Source organism: Balaenoptera ricei, chromosome 8 (assembly GCF_028023285.1).
Source record: "Balaenoptera ricei isolate mBalRic1 chromosome 8, mBalRic1.hap2, whole genome shotgun sequence".
NCBI classification, from domain to species: Eukaryota; Metazoa; Chordata; class Mammalia; order Artiodactyla; family Balaenopteridae; genus Balaenoptera; species Balaenoptera ricei.
The window spans coordinates 61,360,601-61,379,868 of NC_082646.1; the positions used below are offsets into that span (position 1 = coordinate 61,360,601).

Here is a 19,268-nt window from a genome sequence, read left to right on the forward strand (position 1 = left end):
TTTGACTCATTGGTTATTAGAAGTATATTATTTTGAAACACTTGGGGACTTTCTAGTTTTCTTTATATTTTTGATTTCTACTTTAATCGTACTGTGGTCAGAGAATATATTTTCACTGTTTTTAATTTTCTTGATATTTTTCTTTATGGTCCATATGTTATGTCAGTTTTAATAAATATTCCCTTTGTGCCCGAAAAGAATGAATTTGTTAGGTGCAGAATTCAATATATGATCACTAGATCAGTTTTGTTAATCAAGTGGTTCAAATATTGTGTGTCTTTATCGAATTTTTGTCTATTCTGTTATTGAGAGAGGTATGTTAAAATTTTCCATGATGATTGTGGCTCTGTATATGTATCCTTGTAGTTTTTCCATTTTTAACTTATAGGTTTTTGAGACTTTTTTTCTGGCCACACCACGTGGCATGCAGGATCTTAGTTCCCCAACCAGGGATCGAACCTGTGCCCCCTGCAGTGGAAGCACAGATTCTTAACCACTGGACATCCAGGGAAGTCCCTGGAATTGTTATTGTGTTCTTGGTGACTTCAACCTTTTATCGTCATCAAGTGTTCCACTATTTCTAGTAATGCTTTTTGCCCTAAAGTTTACTTTGATGTTAGTATAGGTATACCATCTTTATTTTGGCTAATGTTTTCATAGTATTTATATTTTTCTGTCCTTTTTAATTAATTAATTTATTTTGGCTGCCCTGCCCGGCATATGGGAATCTTAGTTCCCTGACCTACCAGGGCTTGAACCCATGTCCCCTGCATTGGCAGGCAGATTCTTAACCACTGCGCCACCAGGGAAGTCCCTCTATCTTTTTACTTTCAACATTTTTGTATTCTTATGTTTCAGATGTGGCTTAGTAGTCATCTAGTTAAGTTTTGTGTTTGTCCGGTCTGATAATTGTTTTTAAAATTGGAACATTAGTACATTTACATTTAATATAATTATATATTTGGATTTAAAATAAATCTACCATCTTCTCAGTGTGCTTTCTTTTTGTCCTGAGTGTTTCTTTTCCTCTTCTTGTGTTATTTGAATTTGTAGTCTTTTAAAAAATTATTCCATATTCTTTATTAATTGGGAAATTATACAATTTTTTTTTCTTTTTCTTTTTGTGATTAGCCCAGAAGTTGTGGCATGCAGCCATGACTTTAAAAAGTTTACAGGTAATTGATTCCTTTACCCTTCTGGACAGTGCAGGGACCTTGGCAGTCTAATTCTACTTACCATTCTTCCTTCTGACTTGACTTACTATGTGTACTTTAAGTGTGTGTGTGTGTGTGTGTGTGTAAAACCCCATAAGATATTATTTCAGAGAGTGATTGTTTAGATTTTTTTTTTACAAGGAAAACTTTTTATTGAAATGTAACATATAGAAAAGCATATGAATCTTAAGTGTACAGCTTGAATGAGAAAAATTGCTAGTTATATTGACCTGAATATTTCCATCCTTACGAAAGTTATTTCTTAAATTAATTAGTGAAGTTGGCCTTCTGGTTCTAAAACCTCAGTTCACTGAGTTTTATCATAAGTGTGCCCCTGTGAGCTATATCTACTTTCATTTTTCCAAGAATGCAGACTCTGGACAACCTTAGTGAATGCTGTCTACTTGATGGTTTCTTTCATTGATTATTTCATTTAGTGCTAGGCAGGGACCAACATTGAGTATAGCCATGAACAAGATAGATGAGGTTCCTGTTCTACAGCTTATCATTTGTAAGTTAGGAGAGGTAAACTAGTAAATAAATGCACAAACAAGATAATATGAGTTAAGTTCCTTATATTGCCATTTTTTTCTTATTTTTCCCCGTAAGAAGGAGTGGATCATGCTTTTCTACACTTAGACTTAAAAAGTTTTTGAGTAAAGTTAATGCTGGAGAAGCTAGTCTTATGCTAGTACTTATTTTGAACTTCCCACTGAACTGTTCTTTGAGGGTACAGATTATTTCCAAGTCATCTTTTTAAAAACATTTTTTGTATTGAAGTATAGTTGATTTGTGTTAGTTTCTGGTGTATAGCAAAGTGATTCAGTTATATATACGTATGCATGTATGTATGTATATATATTCTTTTCCATTATGGTTTATTACAGGATATTGAATATAGTTCCCTGTGCTGTACAATAGGACCTACTTACTTACTTATTTATTTATGGTTGCATTGGGTGTTCGTTGCTGCACGTAGGCTTTCTCTAGTTGGGGTGAGCGGGGGCTACTCTTTGTTGCGGTGTGTGGGCTTCTCATTGAGGTGGCTTCTCTTGTTGCGGAGCACGGGCTCTAGGCACACGGGCTTGAGTAGTTGTGGCTTGCGGGCTCAGTAGTTGTGGCTTGTGGGCTCTAGAACACAGGCTCAGTATTTGTGGTGCACGGGCTTAGTTGCTCTGCGGCCTGTGGGATCTTCCCGGACCATGGATCGAACCCATGTCCCCTGCATTGGTAGGCGGATTCTTAACCCCTGCGCCACCAGGGAAGTCCCTAGGACCTTTTTGTTTATTTTATATATAGTAATTTGTATCTGCTAATCCCAAACTCGTAATTTATCCCTCCCCCAGCCCCTTTTCCCCTTTGATAACCATAAGCTTGTCTTCTAAGTCTGTGAGTCTGTTTCTGTTTTGTAAATAAGTTCATTTGTATCATATTTTAGATTCTATATATAAGTGATATCATTTGGTATTTGTCTTTCTCTTTCTGACTTACTTCACTTACTTAGTATGATAGGTCCATCCATGTTGCTGTAAATGGCATTATTTCATTCATTTTGATGACTGGGTAGTATTTCATTGTGTATATGTACCACATCTTCTTTATCCATTCATCTGTCGATGGACATTTTGGTTGCTTCCATGTCTTGGCTAGTGCTGCTATGAACATTGGGATGCATGTATCTTTTTTAATTAGTCTAACTCGTCATTTTATCCTTAAGATACATTCATAGATGAATGTTAACTTTGTTGTAGGAATAAAATAAAAGCCCTGCTGCCATCTAAAATACTTCTAGAAATACAATCTTAGGCTGAAAGTAATTTTTTTTTTTTTTTTTTTTTTTGGTCGCTCCGCATGCCTTGCGGGAATCTGAGTTCCCTGAACAGGGATTGAACCTGGGCCATGGCAGTGAAAGCCTGGAATCCTAACCATTAGGCCACCAGGGAGCTTGGCTGAAAGTAGTTTTGAGAGGTAATTTAGTTTTTCTCTCCTCCAGGCAGAACCACATCTGGTACTGAGTTCATAAGTTCATAATGTAACCAGGAAAGAAAAGTTCCACAAAACTGGGTTACATAAGCAAAATCTCAGAGGCTCCAAGGAACCTGTTATGCTTGAAGAATAACCAATAGCTGTCCATCATTGTCAGATGGTATTTGTGTTTGGCAAGGTTAGGAGATGAGACTAGAAAGGCTAAGCTCAAGTTTGAATGCCTGCTAAGGATCTTTAGCTTATGGAGACTGGGGAGCCTTGGAATGTTTATAAATTGTTGAAAGGTATCTCTGGGAGTATAGAGGATGGACACTTTCTTTGCACAGTGTTTTATTCTCTTGTTCACCCTCTTTCAGCCGTTGTAAGCTCCTTTGCATTCAAGGCCTTACTTACATTTGTTTTTCATTCTCATCCTCCAACCTCCTTGTTTCCTAGCACTTGGAAGTTTTGGAATGAAGTGAGAAATAGTAGCCATCCAAGAATTAATATATTTGTTTATGTTTTATTCATCTTTGATAAGAGTAGCCAGTGGGTCGTTACCTTTATGTGAATATCTTTTCTGTCTTCACGTTTTGTGTAGTCAAATATTTTTGTTTTTACTTTGGATGTCTCCATTTCATCATCTTGGAAACTCATATCATAGGTCTAATGCCTTTAACATAAATATTATTATAAAGAAATAAATCATACTTATTAAAAAACAACTTTTGAGCCATAGATGTGAAATTACTTATTCAGCAAATATTTTATACAACCAAATTCATTCTCCCCGTTTTTGAATGTGATTGTACAAGTGTAGTTGTAGTTCTCTTCTTCTTCTTTTTTTTTTTAAATCATCTTTATTGGAATATGATTGCTTTACAATGGTGTGTTAGTTTCTGCTTTATAACAAAGTGAATCAGCTCTACATATACATATATCCCCATATCTTCTCCTTCTTGCATCTCCCTCCCATCCTCCCTATCCCACCCCTCTAGGTAGTCACAAAGCACCGGGCTGATCTCCCTGTGCTATGCGACTGCTTCCCACTAGCTATCTGTTTTACATTTGGTAGTGTATATATGTCCATGTCACTCTCTCACTTCATCCCAGCTTACTCTTCCCCCTCCCCGTGTCTTCAAGTCCATTCTCTACGTCTGCTTCTTTATTTCTATCCTACCCCTAGGTTCTTCAGAACCTTTTTTTTTTTTTTTAGATTCCATATATATGTGTTAGCATACAGTATTTGTTTTTCTCTTTCTGACTTGCTTCACTCTGTATGACAGACTCTAGGTCCATCCACCTCACTACAAATAACTCAATTTCATTTCTTTTTATGGCTGAGTAATATTCCATTTCTTCCTTTTTTTTTTTTTTTAAGCTTTAGGAAAAACGAAATCTTTATTCAATTTAGGTCTTTAGAGAAAAGCTACTAACTTTATTGAACTTCAGTGTTGTTGACTAGGTTTGCTGCATTGGAGTAATGTTAGCTTGGTTTAATTGATTTTCTCTTTTGCTGTAGAATTGCATCACCTAGGTGAGACATCTTAGCTGTGATATTGCAGTGAGTTTTGCTTGCAGCTGAGCTTTTTTGCTGTGGTCCCTAGGTACCTTTTTCAGGTGTCTTCGTTACCATGATGGACTACAGATAGTGTTGTTTTTGTGTGGTTGTTGTATTTTTATGCTTAACTCTTACTAAAATCATAGCATCTGATTTAAGGTACTATTATTATCATAGCACATTAATCTTTTATAAGGGCTTATTTTGGGGGGAAAAATTAGAAAATATAAATATCTTCTCTGTTTCAGTATTATCTGACCAATATAACTGACCAGATTATGAAGCAGTTCATAAATGTTCATTTATATAGGTTGTAGAATAATTGAGACTTCTCCTTTTATGCAAACATTAGTCTTATAATCTTTGAATCCTAAGTACTCTTGAAGAGTATATTATGTGAGGAATTACTTTACCACTTACAGAAGTTATCTCTCAAATTAGTATACCTTGGTCTTCTAGAGGCCCGATAATTAGTTCCTCTAATCTTTAATATATTATCAGCCCTTTTTTTTAGTTATCTTTGGTGCTCCAGTATTAAAATTATTATACATAGTAAAATTTACCATTTTAACTTATTTCTATGTGTACAGTTCAGTGGCATTAAGTATTTCACATTGTTGTACAATAATCACCACGATGGATTTTATTTATCTGTCTATTTATTTATTTATTTATGGCTGTGTTGGGCCTTCGTTGATGTGCGCGGGCTTTCTCTAGTTGTGGCGAGCGGGGGTTACTCTTCATTGTGGTGTGCAGGTGTCTCATTGCGGTGGCTTCTGTTGTTGTGGAGCACGGGCTCTAGGCGTCCCTTGCATTGGCAGGGGGATTCGTAACCACTGAGTCACCAGGGAAATCCATGATAGATTTTTAATAACAGCTTTATTGAGATGAAATCGTACATCACACAGCCCTTTTTTCCCTGGAATCTGAGGAGCTCTCGCAGATTTTGATTTCCCACTCTAGAACTCGTATCTAGAGCACCATGGTGACGGAACAGAGGTTGATAAGAGCTATTAGAGGTTTTTTTTGTTTTTTAATTAATTAATTATTTATTTATTGGCTGTGTTGGGTCTTCGTTTCTGTGCGAGGGCTTTTCTTTCTAGTTGCGGCAAGCAGGGGCCACTCTTCATCACGGTGCGCGGGCCTCTCACTATCGCGGCCTCTCTTGTTGCGGAGTACAGGCTCCAGATGCGCAGGCTCAGTAGTTGTGGCTCACGGGCCTAGTTGCTCCGCGGCATGTGGGGTCTTCCCAGACCAGGGCTCGAACCCTTGTCCCCTGCATTGGCAGGCAGATTCTCAACCACTGCGCCCCCAAGGAAGCCTGCTATTAGAGTTTTTTAATTCGTGGACCAGAAGTGATGAAACTCCAGTCGAATGTTGCCGTACCGATTCCGAAAGACCATCAGGTTCTAATCAAAGTCCAAGCGTGTAGTGTAAACCCAGTGGACACACAAATTCACTCTTGTACCTACAGTAGAAAACCACTTCTACCTTATACTCCTGGATTAGATGTGGCTGGGATAATAGAAGCTGTTGGAGAATGTGTATCTGCTTTCAAGAAAGGTGACAGAGTTTTCACTACCAGCACGATCTCTGGGGGCTACGCAGAGTATGCTCTAGCAGCCAATTACCCTGTTTACACACTGCCGGAAAAACTGGACTTTAAACAAGGAGCTGCCATCAGTATCCCATATTTTACTGCTTATTGAGCTCTGCTCCACAGTGCCTGTGTGAAAGCTGGAGAAAGTGTTCTGGTTCATGGAGCTAGTGGAGGAGTTGGGATAGCAGCATGCCAGATTGCTAGAGCTTATGGCTTAAAGGTTTTGGGCACAGCTGGTACTGAGGAAGGACAAAACACTGTTTTGCAAAATGGGGCCCACGAAGTGTTTAATCACAAAGAAGCTAATTATATTGATAAAATTAAGAAATCTGTTGGTGAAAAGGAGTTGATGTGATTATTGAAATGTTAGCTAATGTAAATCTTAGCAATGATTTGAATCTTTGTCACATGGAGAACGAGTAATAGTTGTTGGCAGCAGAGGTCCTGTTGAAATAAACCCACGGGAGACACCATGGCAAAGGAATCTAGCATAATAGGAGTTGCTCTCTATTCATCCACCAAGGAGGAATTTCAGCAGTTTCCAGCAGCCCTCAAGCCGGAATGGAAATTGGTTGGTTGAGACCAGTATTAGGGCCTCAGATTCCATTGGAGAAGGTGGCCCAGGCTCATGAAGATGATATTCAAAACAGTGGGGCTACTGGAAAAATAATTCTTCTCTTAAAATGATTAAACATTTCATAGATTTCCTGTGTAATTAGAGGTCTCTTACCTCAGTTTTATGTACACTACATTTGCTTTAATTAGTATTCATTTGATTTAGTGAGTTTCTTATATTTAAAAAAAGATTTATCTTTAGAGCTCATAGGTATTGGAGTGCAATTTATTTTATAGCTGGCAATAAAGAATATTGCCTTCTACCTCTCATCAAGGAATTATTATAGTAGGAAATAGAATGTTAGTGGTCACTTGGCATTGGAGTATATTACAGAAATTCCTGACTGATACTTGATCATTAATTCCATACTTTGACTAAAACATGCTAATTCAAAATAAGACTGGTTGATTTCCAAGCCTACTTCTCCTTATAAAGCTTCTTTAGTCTCTGATTAGCTGAGAACTATATTGGACTTTGAAGATTTTCTGGACTAAACGAGACCCCATTTCCAAACTAATCTCATCTAGATCTACAAGTCTGTCAGAAGGGCAAGATAAACAATGTCTAGATAAATTTGTTAGTTTTCCAATATTTCCCAATGTATTAATGACATTCACTAGTTTAAAGATTGATTACCAATGATCCATGTATTCTGTGAGGACAGCAGTCTTATCTTTGGTATAATATGATACTAGGTACAATTTCCAAAAAGATACTTATTGATTGATTAAACTTCAAAGTAGATTTAGAATTATCTGTTTATGTGATGGGGATCATATATTTTTATTTAAATGTATAAACGAAATTAACACATTAAGAATGATCTGCTTTTGTTATAACATGGTAACTGCAATAAATTCTAGAGGAAATTAAAAGTTTTTTAAAATAATCATATACAATTCACTCATTTAAAGTGTACAATTCAGTAGTTTTTAGTATATTCACAGAGTTGTGCAACCATCACCAATATCACTGATGAACAGAGAGAGATGCAAAACTCAACAAAATACTAGCAAAAGAAATCCAACAATACATTAAAAGGATCATAACCATGATCAAGTGTGATTTATCCTAGGGATGCAAGGATTTTTCAGTATCTGCAAATCAATCAGTGTGATTCACCACGTCAACAGATTGAAGAATACAAGCCATATGATCATCTCAATAGATGCAGAAAAGGCTTTTGACAAAATTCAACACCCATTTATGATAAAAATCTCCAGAAAGTGGGTATAGAGAGAACATACCTCAACATAATAAAGGCCATGTATGACAGATCTGCAACTGACATCATACTCAACGGTGAAAAGCTGAAAGCATTTCCTCTAAGATCAGGAACAAGACAAGGATGTCCACTCTCGCCACTTTTATTTAACATAGTTTTGGAAGTCCCAGCCACAGCAGTCAGAGAAGAAAAAATAAAGGGAATCCAAATTGGAAAAGAAGTAAAACTGTCACTTTTTGCAGATGACATGATACTATACATAGAAAATCCTAAAGATGCTACTAGAAAACTACAGAAGCTCATCAGTGAATTTGGTAAAGTTGCGGGATACAAAATAATTTCACAGAAATCTGTTGCATTTCTGTACACTAACAACGAAAGATCAGAAAGAGAAATTAAAGGGAAAAATCCCATTTACCATTACATCAAAGAGAATAAAATACCTAGGAATAAACCTACCTAAGGAGGAAAAAGACCTGCACTCCGAAAACTATAAAACGCTGATGAAAGAAATCAAAGACAACACAAACAGATGGAGAGATATACCATGTTCTTAGATTGGAAGAATCAATATTGTCAAAATGACAGAGCTACCCAAGGCAATCTACAGATTCATTGCAATCCCTATCAAATTACCAATTGCATTTTTCACAGAACTAGAACAAAAAAATCTTAAAATTTGTATGGCAACACAAAAGACTCTGAATAGCCAAAGCAATCTTGAGAAAGAAAAATGGAACTGGAGGAATCAGGCTCCCTGACTTCAGACTATACTAAAAAGCTACAGTCATCAAAACAGTATGGTACTGGCACAAAAATAGAACTATAGATCAATGGAACAGTATAGAAAGCCCAGAAATAAACCCATGAACCTGTGGTCAATTAATCTATGACAAAGGAGGCAAGACTGTACGATGGAGAAAAGACAGTCTCTTCAATGAATGGTGCTGGGAAAACTGGACAGCTACAGGTAAAAAAAAATGAAATTAGAACATTTTTTAACACCGTAATAAACTCAAAATGGATTAAAGACCTAAGTGAAAGACCAGATACTATAAAATTCTTGGAGGAAAATATAGGCAGAACACTGTTTGACATAAATTGCAGCAATATCTTTTTCGATCCATCTCCTAGAGTAATGGAAATAAAAACAAACAAATGGGACCTAATTAAACTCAAAAGCTTTTGCACAGCAAACTATAAACAAAACAAAAAGGCAACCCAGAGAATGGAAGAAGGTATTTGCAAATGATGCATCCTGACCAACAAGGGATTAATCTCCAAAATTTACAAACAGCTCATATGGCTCAATATCAAAAAAACAATCCGATCAAAAAATGCGTGTAAGACCTAAATAGACATTTCTCCAATGAAGACATACAGATGGCCAAGAAGTACATGAAAAGATGCTCAACATCGCTAATTATTAGAGAAATGCAAATCAAAACTACAATGAGGGACTTCCCTGGTGGTGCAGTGGTTAAGAATCCACCAGCCAATGAAGGGGACACAGGTTCAATCCCTGGTCCGGGAAGATCCCACATGCCACGGAGCAACTAAGCCTGTGCGCCACAACTACTGAGCCCATGTGCCACAACTGTTGAAGCCCACGCACTCTAGGGCCTGCGTGCTACAACTGCTGAAGCCCACGTGCCTAGAACCTGTGATCCACAACAAGAGAAGCCACTGCAATGAGAAGCCCGTGCACCGCAACAAAAAGTAGCCCTTGCTCGCCGCAACTAGGGAAAGCCTGCACACAGCAACGAAGACCCAACACAGCCAAAAAAAAATAAATAAATAAATATATTTTTTATTTTAAAAAAAGTTACTTAAATTCATACAAAAATATGAGTGACTAGGTATTGGTTTTTTTCTCCCCAAAATATTTACATTTGGGAGAGCATTTGAGATATTTATTTGCTCAGTTCTTTTCTAATTGATATAATTTCTTGTATTCATTTAGTATTTATTGAATCTATGTCAAGCTACTGGAGATATAGGAAAATTAGATATGGTTCTTGCCCTTGAACACTGTGCCCATTGGTAAGGATATTGGCAGTATACCACTATTTTCTACCTAGTGGCACTTTCATGTGGATTAATTTAAAAATACCAATACAAAGTAGTATTATGAATCTTTGGGATTGCCCTGCCAAAGAATAGAGATCGGATCCTGAAATGAGTTTCAAAACAATTTTCCATGTCATTTCATTCTTACTCTTAAACAGTCGAGTTCTTGCAGCCCTCATACCTCTCCTAGAACTCTTCATATTTAGTTTTTATACTTCCCGAGATTAAGCTTTGATTCACTGAATGAAGTGGACCTGACCCTCTTTTTCCCCAGGTTACTGTCCAGGAAGTTAACTATAATTTCTTCCCAGTGTAATCCTAGTTCTTTTTGTTAGGGCTCAAGTAAATATCTGCTTGCCTTTTGTGAATTAGAGATGTCAGCATAACTGATTGTTTTCCTCCATCTTTTCTCTTCATTTTCCTCACCTCTTAAATCAATAAATATTCTTTTACCTGTGCTCTCAATTTGAGAGATTATCTTTTGTTTGTTTGTTTGCCTGGGTTTTTTTTATAAGGAGGAGGAGAGGAAGAGGAAGGGGGGTGGGGAAGAAGAACTTATTTAGTTGTTTTGGCTGCGCTGAGTCTTAGTTGCGGCACACGGGATCTTCATTGCAGCATGTTTAGTTGCAACATGTGGGCTCTGTTTGCGGCATGTGGGCTTATTAGTTGCGGCCTGTGGGCTTCTTAGTTGCAGCATGCATGTGGGATCTAGTTCCCCAACCAGGATCGAACCCAGGCCCCCTGCATTGGGAGCGCAGAGTCTTACCCACTGGACCACCAAGGAAGTCCCGAGATTATCTGTTATTAAAGAAAAACATTTCAACAAACTCAGGGCTGTATGTTTGTAAATTATTGTTAGTAGAACCATTGCAGATATTTCCCAATGAATTGAATTGCAGTTCTCTGTAGAAAAATTGCTTGAGAACCCAATTTAATGTGTTAACTGAATCAATCTTTTTTTTCTTTTCATTTCAGTTGGAAAGACATCACTGATTACCAGATTCATGTATGACAGTTTTGACAACACCTATCAGGTATTTTGTTTTTGCCAACCTACTAGTTGTCTTTTATGTGTTACAAGTAATACTCAAGGTCCTTTTAAAAATGCATTTATTTACATTCAGACATGGATATAAAAGCATTTTCTGTAATCTGTAAAATTCTATATAAATACGAAGTATAACTGATGATGCTCATAGTCCTCAACTTTTTCATTTGATTTCTTTAGCTTCTGTTCCAAAGTCTATTGAAAGATTATTGCTAATACCATCTGGGATAGAAGTAAGAGTGATTATAGCTATTCTCTTGGAGAGATTTCCTCCAAGTCTAGGATTCTATGACATTTTCATCTATACTTGAAGTCAAGAATAAGTGAGTACTATAATTAGAAATCATTAACAGAAGGAGATTTGGGAAGTTCACACATATGTGGAAAATTAAATAACTCATTCCTAAATAACCAGTGGGTCAAAGACAGTCACAAGGGAAATTAGAAAAATACTTCGAGATAAATAAAAAAAAAAAACCCACAGCATACCAAAACTTATGGGATACAGCTAAAACAGTGTTATAAGGAAAAGAAAAGATACATTAAATCAGTAATTTAATCTTCTATCCTAAGAAACTAGAAAAAGAAAAGTAAACCTAAAGCAAGCAGAAGTAAGAAGCTACTTTAAAATGTAGGTTTTATTATTCAGGTGTGGTGAGGCCGACATATCAGGAGATGATGGCCATTGTAAAGATAGTTTACTATACTCACAGATCTCAAGAGGAAGGGACACTCCAGACCATAGGAGGGGGGCACATGGAAGAAGTACTGGTATTGGTCAGGAGGTGAAGGGGGGGCGGGCAGGAAATATAGGCACTAGCCTTTATTGTGATTTCTGTGGGAAGGATGGGTAAGACCAGGTGAGGAAATATAGTATTGCCTACTTCAAGTAATTTCACTGGTCTCTGGGCTGTAGGGGCTGTTCCTAGTTGTCTGCTACTTGGCCCTAGTGTGATTAGGGCAGGGGAGTAATGACCCTGAGTGTGATAGAGGAGGTGGTTGGGTTATGGGTTTGGATTGGTTGGTTTTCATATGAAAGGCCCTCCACAGGCAAGTTTTACTTCTCTAGGAATTGGCAAACCCTGGGATGGCCAGTCCCTCCAGTATAAGGAAGGCCCCAGGTGTCAGGACAACAAAAATACAGAAAATAAAGACGTGCTTAATTCAGTAGCTAATAAAGATTAGAGCAGAAATATATGGAAGAGAGAACAGAAAAACAAGAAATTCAGTGAAACCAAAAGTGGTTCTTAGAGAAGATCAGCAAAATTGACAAACCTAAAGTTAGACTAATCAAGAAAAAAGAAGGCTCAAATTATTAAAATCAGGAGTGAAGGAGAAGACCTTACAGAAATAAACAGGATTATAAGGGAATACTGTGAACAGTTATATGCCAACAAATTAGATAACCTAGATGAAATGGATAAATTCCAAGAAAGATACAAACTACCAAAACTAACTCAAGAAGAAATAGAAAATTTGAATATACCTATAATAAGTAGATAGAGTTAGCAATCAAAAAACTTCTTACAAAGAAAATCGCAGGACTAGATGGCTTCACTGGTCAATTCTATGAAATATTTAAAGAACAACACTAATACTTCATAAACTTCCAAAAACAGAAGAGGAAGACATACTTCCCAACTTATCCCATGAGGTCAGTATGACTCTCATACCCAAACCAGGCAAAGTCATCAAAAATAAAACTACAGACTAATATCCTTTATGAATATAAACACAATAGTCCTCAGCAAAATAATACTGAACTGAATCTGGTAACTAATAAAAAGGGTTCTATACCATTTACCAAGTAGGATTGGTAGGTTAGTACCAAGATTGCAAGGTTGGTTTAACATACAGAAAGTGATGTAATACGCTATATGAATAGAATAAAGGACAAAATCAGGGGAATTCCCTAGCAGTCCAGTGGTTAGGGCTCTACACTCTCACTGCTGAGGGCCCGGGTTCAATCCCTGGTCGGGGAACTAATATCCTACAAGCCACGCAGTGCGGCCAAAAAGAAAAAAAAAAGCCACGCAGTGTGGACAAAATCACATGATTATTTCAATAGACACAGAAAAAGCATTTGACAAAATTCAGTAACCTTTCATGATGAAAACACTTGGCAAATTAGGAATACAAGGGAACTTTCTAAATGTGATAAGGGGCATCTCTATGAAAGACCCACAGCTAACATCAGACATAATGTTTAAAGGCTGAATGTGCTCTCTTTAAGATCAAGAAAAAGACAAGGATGTCTGCTCTCAGTTGCATATGTATCTAAGTTATATGTGTGTATGTATTTTAGTTTAAAATGCTTAATTGTGAAACGAAAATCAAAGAAAAAGCTAAAAAGAATAAATTAGTAATCTCCATACCAGGTACTTTCACTGGGGCCCTAAGCACATTATAAATCTTTTTCTGTATTAACTTTTTTGCTGCACGGCCTATGGGATCTTAGTTCCCCAACCAGGGGTCGAACCCACGCCCCCCGCCCCTGCAGTGGAAGCGCAGAGTCCTAACCACTGGACTGCCAGGAAAGTCCCTGTATCAACTTTTTGAAATATTCTTATTAAAATAAAATTTTTAAAAATCCCCTTTAATTGAAGTATTTTATATCTGTATTACTGTGTAGTTAGTATAAAAACTTGATTTCAATTATTTGTCTTAGGAGTATATCAAATGTTGATCTGATTAAAGGAATGGTTAATTTCCATAGTAATTAACTGCCTCTGTCTCAATTATTAAACCATTTTTTATTTTTCAGAAAGCTTTTAGGGTAAATATAAAATCTGAATCCTGTCCTTTTTAGTATGTATTTTCCCGTATTTGAAATATTTATTTTATTTCAGGGATATGCCTTCTGGTTTGAACACTAAGAAAACTGAAAAACTTGGGCATTTGTTTTCTAGGAAAAAGTTTGTCCAAATTTGTACAATTTGTCCAAAACCATCCAACTACTAAATGGTAGAACTAAGATGTAAACAAAGTTTTTTCTAATTGATCTTTGACAAAGGAGCAAAGGCAGTACAAAGGAGCAAAGATAGTCTCTTCAACAAATTGTGCTGGGACAGCTAGTCATCCTCATGCAAATGAATGTAGATACAGAGGTTATTCTCAAAATGGACCTAAACACAGACCTAAATGTAAAACTCTGTAATAAACTACTGGAAGGTAACATTGGAGAGAACCTAGATGATCTTGCATATGGCAGTGACTTTTTAGATACGACACCAAAGGCATGATCCATAAAAGAAGCAGTTGATAAGCTGGACTTCATTAAAATTAGAAACTTCTGCTCTGCCAAAGACAGTGTCAAGAGAATGAGAAGACAAACCATAGATCTGCAAAAGGCGAACATGACAATAGACTGTTATCCAAAATATTCAGTGGGATCTTATAATCGATAGTAGTAAAGAATTATTAATTCCTTACATTTTGATAAATTTTGACAGATATGTACACCTATGAAGCTACTACTACAATCAAGATTAAGAACATTTCCATCTCATCCCCAAAGGAATTTGTTTCTAATTAAGCCTTTTATTAAAACCCATAACGATCATGAAACAGGAATGACTAAAACATAAACATGACATTTAAGGAAAGTCACTTCTTAAAAGCCAATGAATATGTATAGTATAAATTTTATTACATTCTTTTGAATATTTCAGAAATGGTTTAGTTACATCTTAAGACACTATGAAAAGAGCAAGTTTAGAAATGAAAAAATAGTACAATTAGCAAGAGTGCTTCGGGTTTTTTTGGACCCGTTTATATCGGATATCCTCAATTTTCTAGGTCCCTGCAACTCTACAGCTTATAGCTTCACCTAGATGACCTCTTGCATACCATATTTTGATTCTGAGCAATGCTTCTCTCTCTCTTCAGCAGAGAAACTATAAATACCAGTCTTAGGGACTGAAGAAAGTATTGATGTCATTGAGCCATATGTAGAAAGTACCTGAGAGTGTTAAGCTCAAATCTTTGGGAGTGGAACCAAATACCATACGCTAAAAAATTTGAACTAGAGTCAGAGTCTTAGGCTAAAGAATTATGAGCTAGAGCCTGTAGTTGGAGTTCTCTGGGTATTTCTGAAGTATTTCATTTTACCCAAGTTCTCTCTGAAATTAAGGAGATCTTTCCGGCACACCTAAAGTGCTGTTGCTACTTATGCACTAAGACTATTGCTGCTGTTCATTCAGACATTTATAAGGGCAGTGATGTTGATGGGGTGAGGTTAAATAGAATTTGAGAGATAAGGAAAGATTTTGATTCTTTGTGAAAAAGTTGTTGCTAGTGAAGCCAAAATATCACTGTACTTTGGCATTAATAGGAGACACTGATTTACAACGTAAACTACAAGTTTTTGTAAGAATTAGGTACAGTCCGAGGTATTATCTTAGTTTAGCTCTAACAGGAAAATTTGGATAATGTAGCACCCCACGTCCTTACCTAGAGAAATCAGCTTGACAGCATATCAAGTATTAACTTGATATATGAAGAATTGACCATATGTCGTTAGCTGCCAACTTAGTTATCAGGTGAAGAGTTGTTCAGTGGATTACTTGAAGATTCCCTACCCCCACCATACACACAACGGAAAGACTTCTGAAATGAATAATTGAAGAGCTAGTCTCATAGCTAGAAATGTATTATTGAGCCATATGTAATATATATCTGAAACTTAGTGAAGTTTTTTATTTCACAAAAAAGATAAATTTTATGTAATTCATAATTCATGCCCTATTTATGATTCCTTTGCACTGAATTAATTTCATTTGAAAAAGACTAAACTGGTTGGCCAGAAGAGTCCTTAATTGACCATATTTTAGTCATTATTTCAAAGTAAAGCAAAAAATCTAAGTTATCTGGGAAACTTATTTCTAGTTAGAGAGTCTGGAAGCGTTTCTCTTAAGTTGCTCTAGCATTCACCACTTCTTTTTCTTTTACCAATTATAAACCCACAGATTTTTCTAACAGTTTCAACTATATCAGTTTGAACCATATTACATTGCTATTTTTATCATTCAAAAATGGTATAATATTGGCCATTTTATATAGTTCAACCTAATATAAATAAGCTCGGGAAAGATTCCCACAGTTGGAGTAGTTTAATTCTTTTATTTGAGGGAGATTATATTGCTCAGAGTAACTTTAGAGATTACTTTGAATTTAGAGAATTTCTTATTCCAAAGGCTGTTACAAATCAACAGTTAACTTCAGGACAGCATAGAGAAAACAGTGGGTTTTATTTTATTTATTTATTTAATTTATTTTTTAAATTTTATTTAATTTTGGCTGCGTTGGGTCTTCGTTGCTGCGCGCAGGCTTTCTCTAGTTGTGGTGAGCTGGGGCTACTCTTTGTTGCGGTGTGCGAGCTTCTTATTGCCGTGGCTTCTGTTGTTGCGGAGCGTGGGCTCTAGGCGTGCAGGCTTCAGTAGTTGTGGCACGTGGGCTCAGTAGTTGCGGCACGTGGGCGCTAGAGCATGCGGGCTTCAGTAGTTGGGGTGCGTCGGCTCTAGGGCACGCGAGCTTCAGTAGTTGTGGCACGCAGGCTCAGTAGTTGTGGCTCGCAGGTTCAGTAGTTGTGGTGCACGGGCTTAGTTGCTCCGTGGCATGTGGGATCTTCCCAGACCAGGGATCCAACCTGTGTCCCCTGCATTGGCAGGTGGATTCTTAACCACTGCACCACCAGAGAAGTCCAAACAGTGGGTTTTAGACACTCTAATGAACTTGTCCAGAAAGATGGTGGTGATGAATAAATATATCCTTAATCTCTTTAAGTTAAAGCTCTAGATTATTCTATACAGAATTCTAGTTTATCAGTAGAAACAAAATCCTTAACTAGATGGACTGTTTTGCTGATTCTGTGTTTGATTTGTCTTTTTATTTTTGTTTAATTTTTAATTACTTTTTTTTTTTTCCTTTTCCAGAAGTATTGTCATTTTGTTTGGGGTGGGAGTGAGGTTCTTTTTTTTGATTGTGGTAAGAACACTTACATGAGATTTTACCTTCTTATTAGATTTTTAAGTGTATACAATACAGTATTGTCATCTATATGCACAGTGCTGTGCAGCAGATCTCTAGAACTTGTTCACCTTGCATAACTAAAATTTTATGTCCATTTTAATGACTCATTTTTAAAATTCACAGACTCTACCTAGTTTCTTTCCTAATCAACAGAAATATAATATGGCACAAAGATATCTAGGGGAAAAATGTATATACATATATTTTTTCCCACATATGTACATATACGTAAACATTTTTAAATGGGATTCCCTTCTAAACCGGATTCTGTATCAGCATCTTCTTTCTGGGGTCGTTTTCCTTTCCTCATTCTTTTTATTTATCTCTGTTACTCAATTTTAGATTCTTTTAACTTCCCCACTCTTTTCTTCCTTTGGTCATTGCCTCTTTCAACTCATTATTTCTCTATTTTCTCTTGCTAGAGAAGGCAGCAACCAGGCAACAGAGCTTTACTTGTGTTTGGACCACAGAAGGAAACTGATTATCATTGCTTCGTACAGAAGAAAACTTGTTTTCCTTACCTAATTAGTTTTGTATTGGAAAAATCATGTCCCATATGGAAAATCATAATGTTTATGGGTCTCTGGCTTCTGTGGCATCACACAGGTGACAAACCACTATTTACAGAGTCAGACAGAATAGTAGTTTACATCTGAATCGTTTATAAAATAGCTGTTGGGGTAAATAAGCACCATTCTAAGTGGAGAGCATCCAAATAAAATAGCTAAACAAATAAAAGTTACTGTTATCTTGGCTCCAATATATTTGGATAAGCCATTGTTCAACCTTGAATTGTGAGCTCCTTTTATAAGTACTCAGTTTAATTTGTTTTTTTTTTTACAAAGCAGACCCCTGCCCCCTCAAAACCAATGAATTAGTTAACATTTAAGATAATATGAAGTTGTAAATTAAGATACATGGGAGAATTTTCTCTTACCTTTGGTTTCTTCTGCAGTTATTGTCTTTTGCATTTTTTTAAGGAGATGAGCAAGAGGCAACACTAATGTCTCATCCATCTTTTATGAAAATTTGAATTAGTTCCTCATCAGTAGCATTCAAGATGCTGGAAAAGCTGATAACGATTAGTTTCCCAGCCATCTCCTTTCTGTTCTTCCTGCTGTTGGCTTAATTCTTACACATGATCGACTTCTATGCTGTAATAGCTCAGCTTGGAATAAAATTAACTAAAAAGAAGAGTAACAACAGGATGTTTTTCAGGTTAATCTTGATCTTTACGAGTTCAGTGATATAAGTGATGCACCAAAACTAGGATAGTACAGTGCAAGGAGGGGACTGTTGTACATTTTATCATAAAGTCTGACTTTGTACTAATTGTAAAAACATTTATATGTCTTGACTGTGAGATCTGAAAATGCTTGTTTCTATTTATAGCCATTAAAAATTATTTTGGGCTGTTTATAACAAACACAAAATAACATTGATAAGTGACATGAGAATATTTTTTCATGTAAAAGAAGTCTAAAGGTAGTGTGTTTCAGTGCTTGTGTGGCAGCTCCATGGTCATCCAGGACCAAGACTCCTTCTAACTTTCTTTTTAACCTGATCTAATATATGACTTCCATATTGAAATTTGCCTCATGGTTACTGAATGGTTCCTGGAGTTCCAGCCTTGGTAGCCACAGTTCAGGAAGAAAGACGGAGGAAAGGGGGGAAAAAACAAGAACATACCTCCCAACTGAGTTAACCCCATTTATTTAAAGTTCAAAGAAGCCTGGAAAATGTAATTTTTTTCGTGGGAAAAGTATGGTTTTAAGTAAATGTTTGATTGTGTTAGTAAGGAAGAAGGGGTAGATGGATATTTGTGTAGGTAGTTAACTACCTCTGCCACACTGTCTGAGTAAATGAGGTTCTACTGGTGAGATTTCTTTTTTTTTTTTTTATAAATTTATTTATTTATTTATTTATGGCTGTGTTGGGT

At 36.4% G+C, this 19,268-nt stretch overlaps 1 protein-coding gene and 1 pseudogene across 2 annotated transcripts in view; both read left to right on the forward strand.

Annotated features, from left to right (window-relative positions):
- The window catches only part of RAB6A (RAB6A, member RAS oncogene family), a 77,091-nt gene that overhangs the window by 21,187 nt on the left and 36,636 nt on the right, over positions 1-19,268 (forward strand). For both annotated transcript variants that reach the window (XM_059930839.1, XM_059930838.1), the window contains exon 2: positions 11,227-11,285. In XM_059930839.1, coding sequence (XP_059786822.1) covers positions 11,227-11,285 — 59 coding nt within the window. The remainder of the gene's footprint in view (positions 1-11,226; positions 11,286-19,268) is intronic.
- Positions 1,683-7,027, forward strand: LOC132369508 (zeta-crystallin-like; annotated as a pseudogene).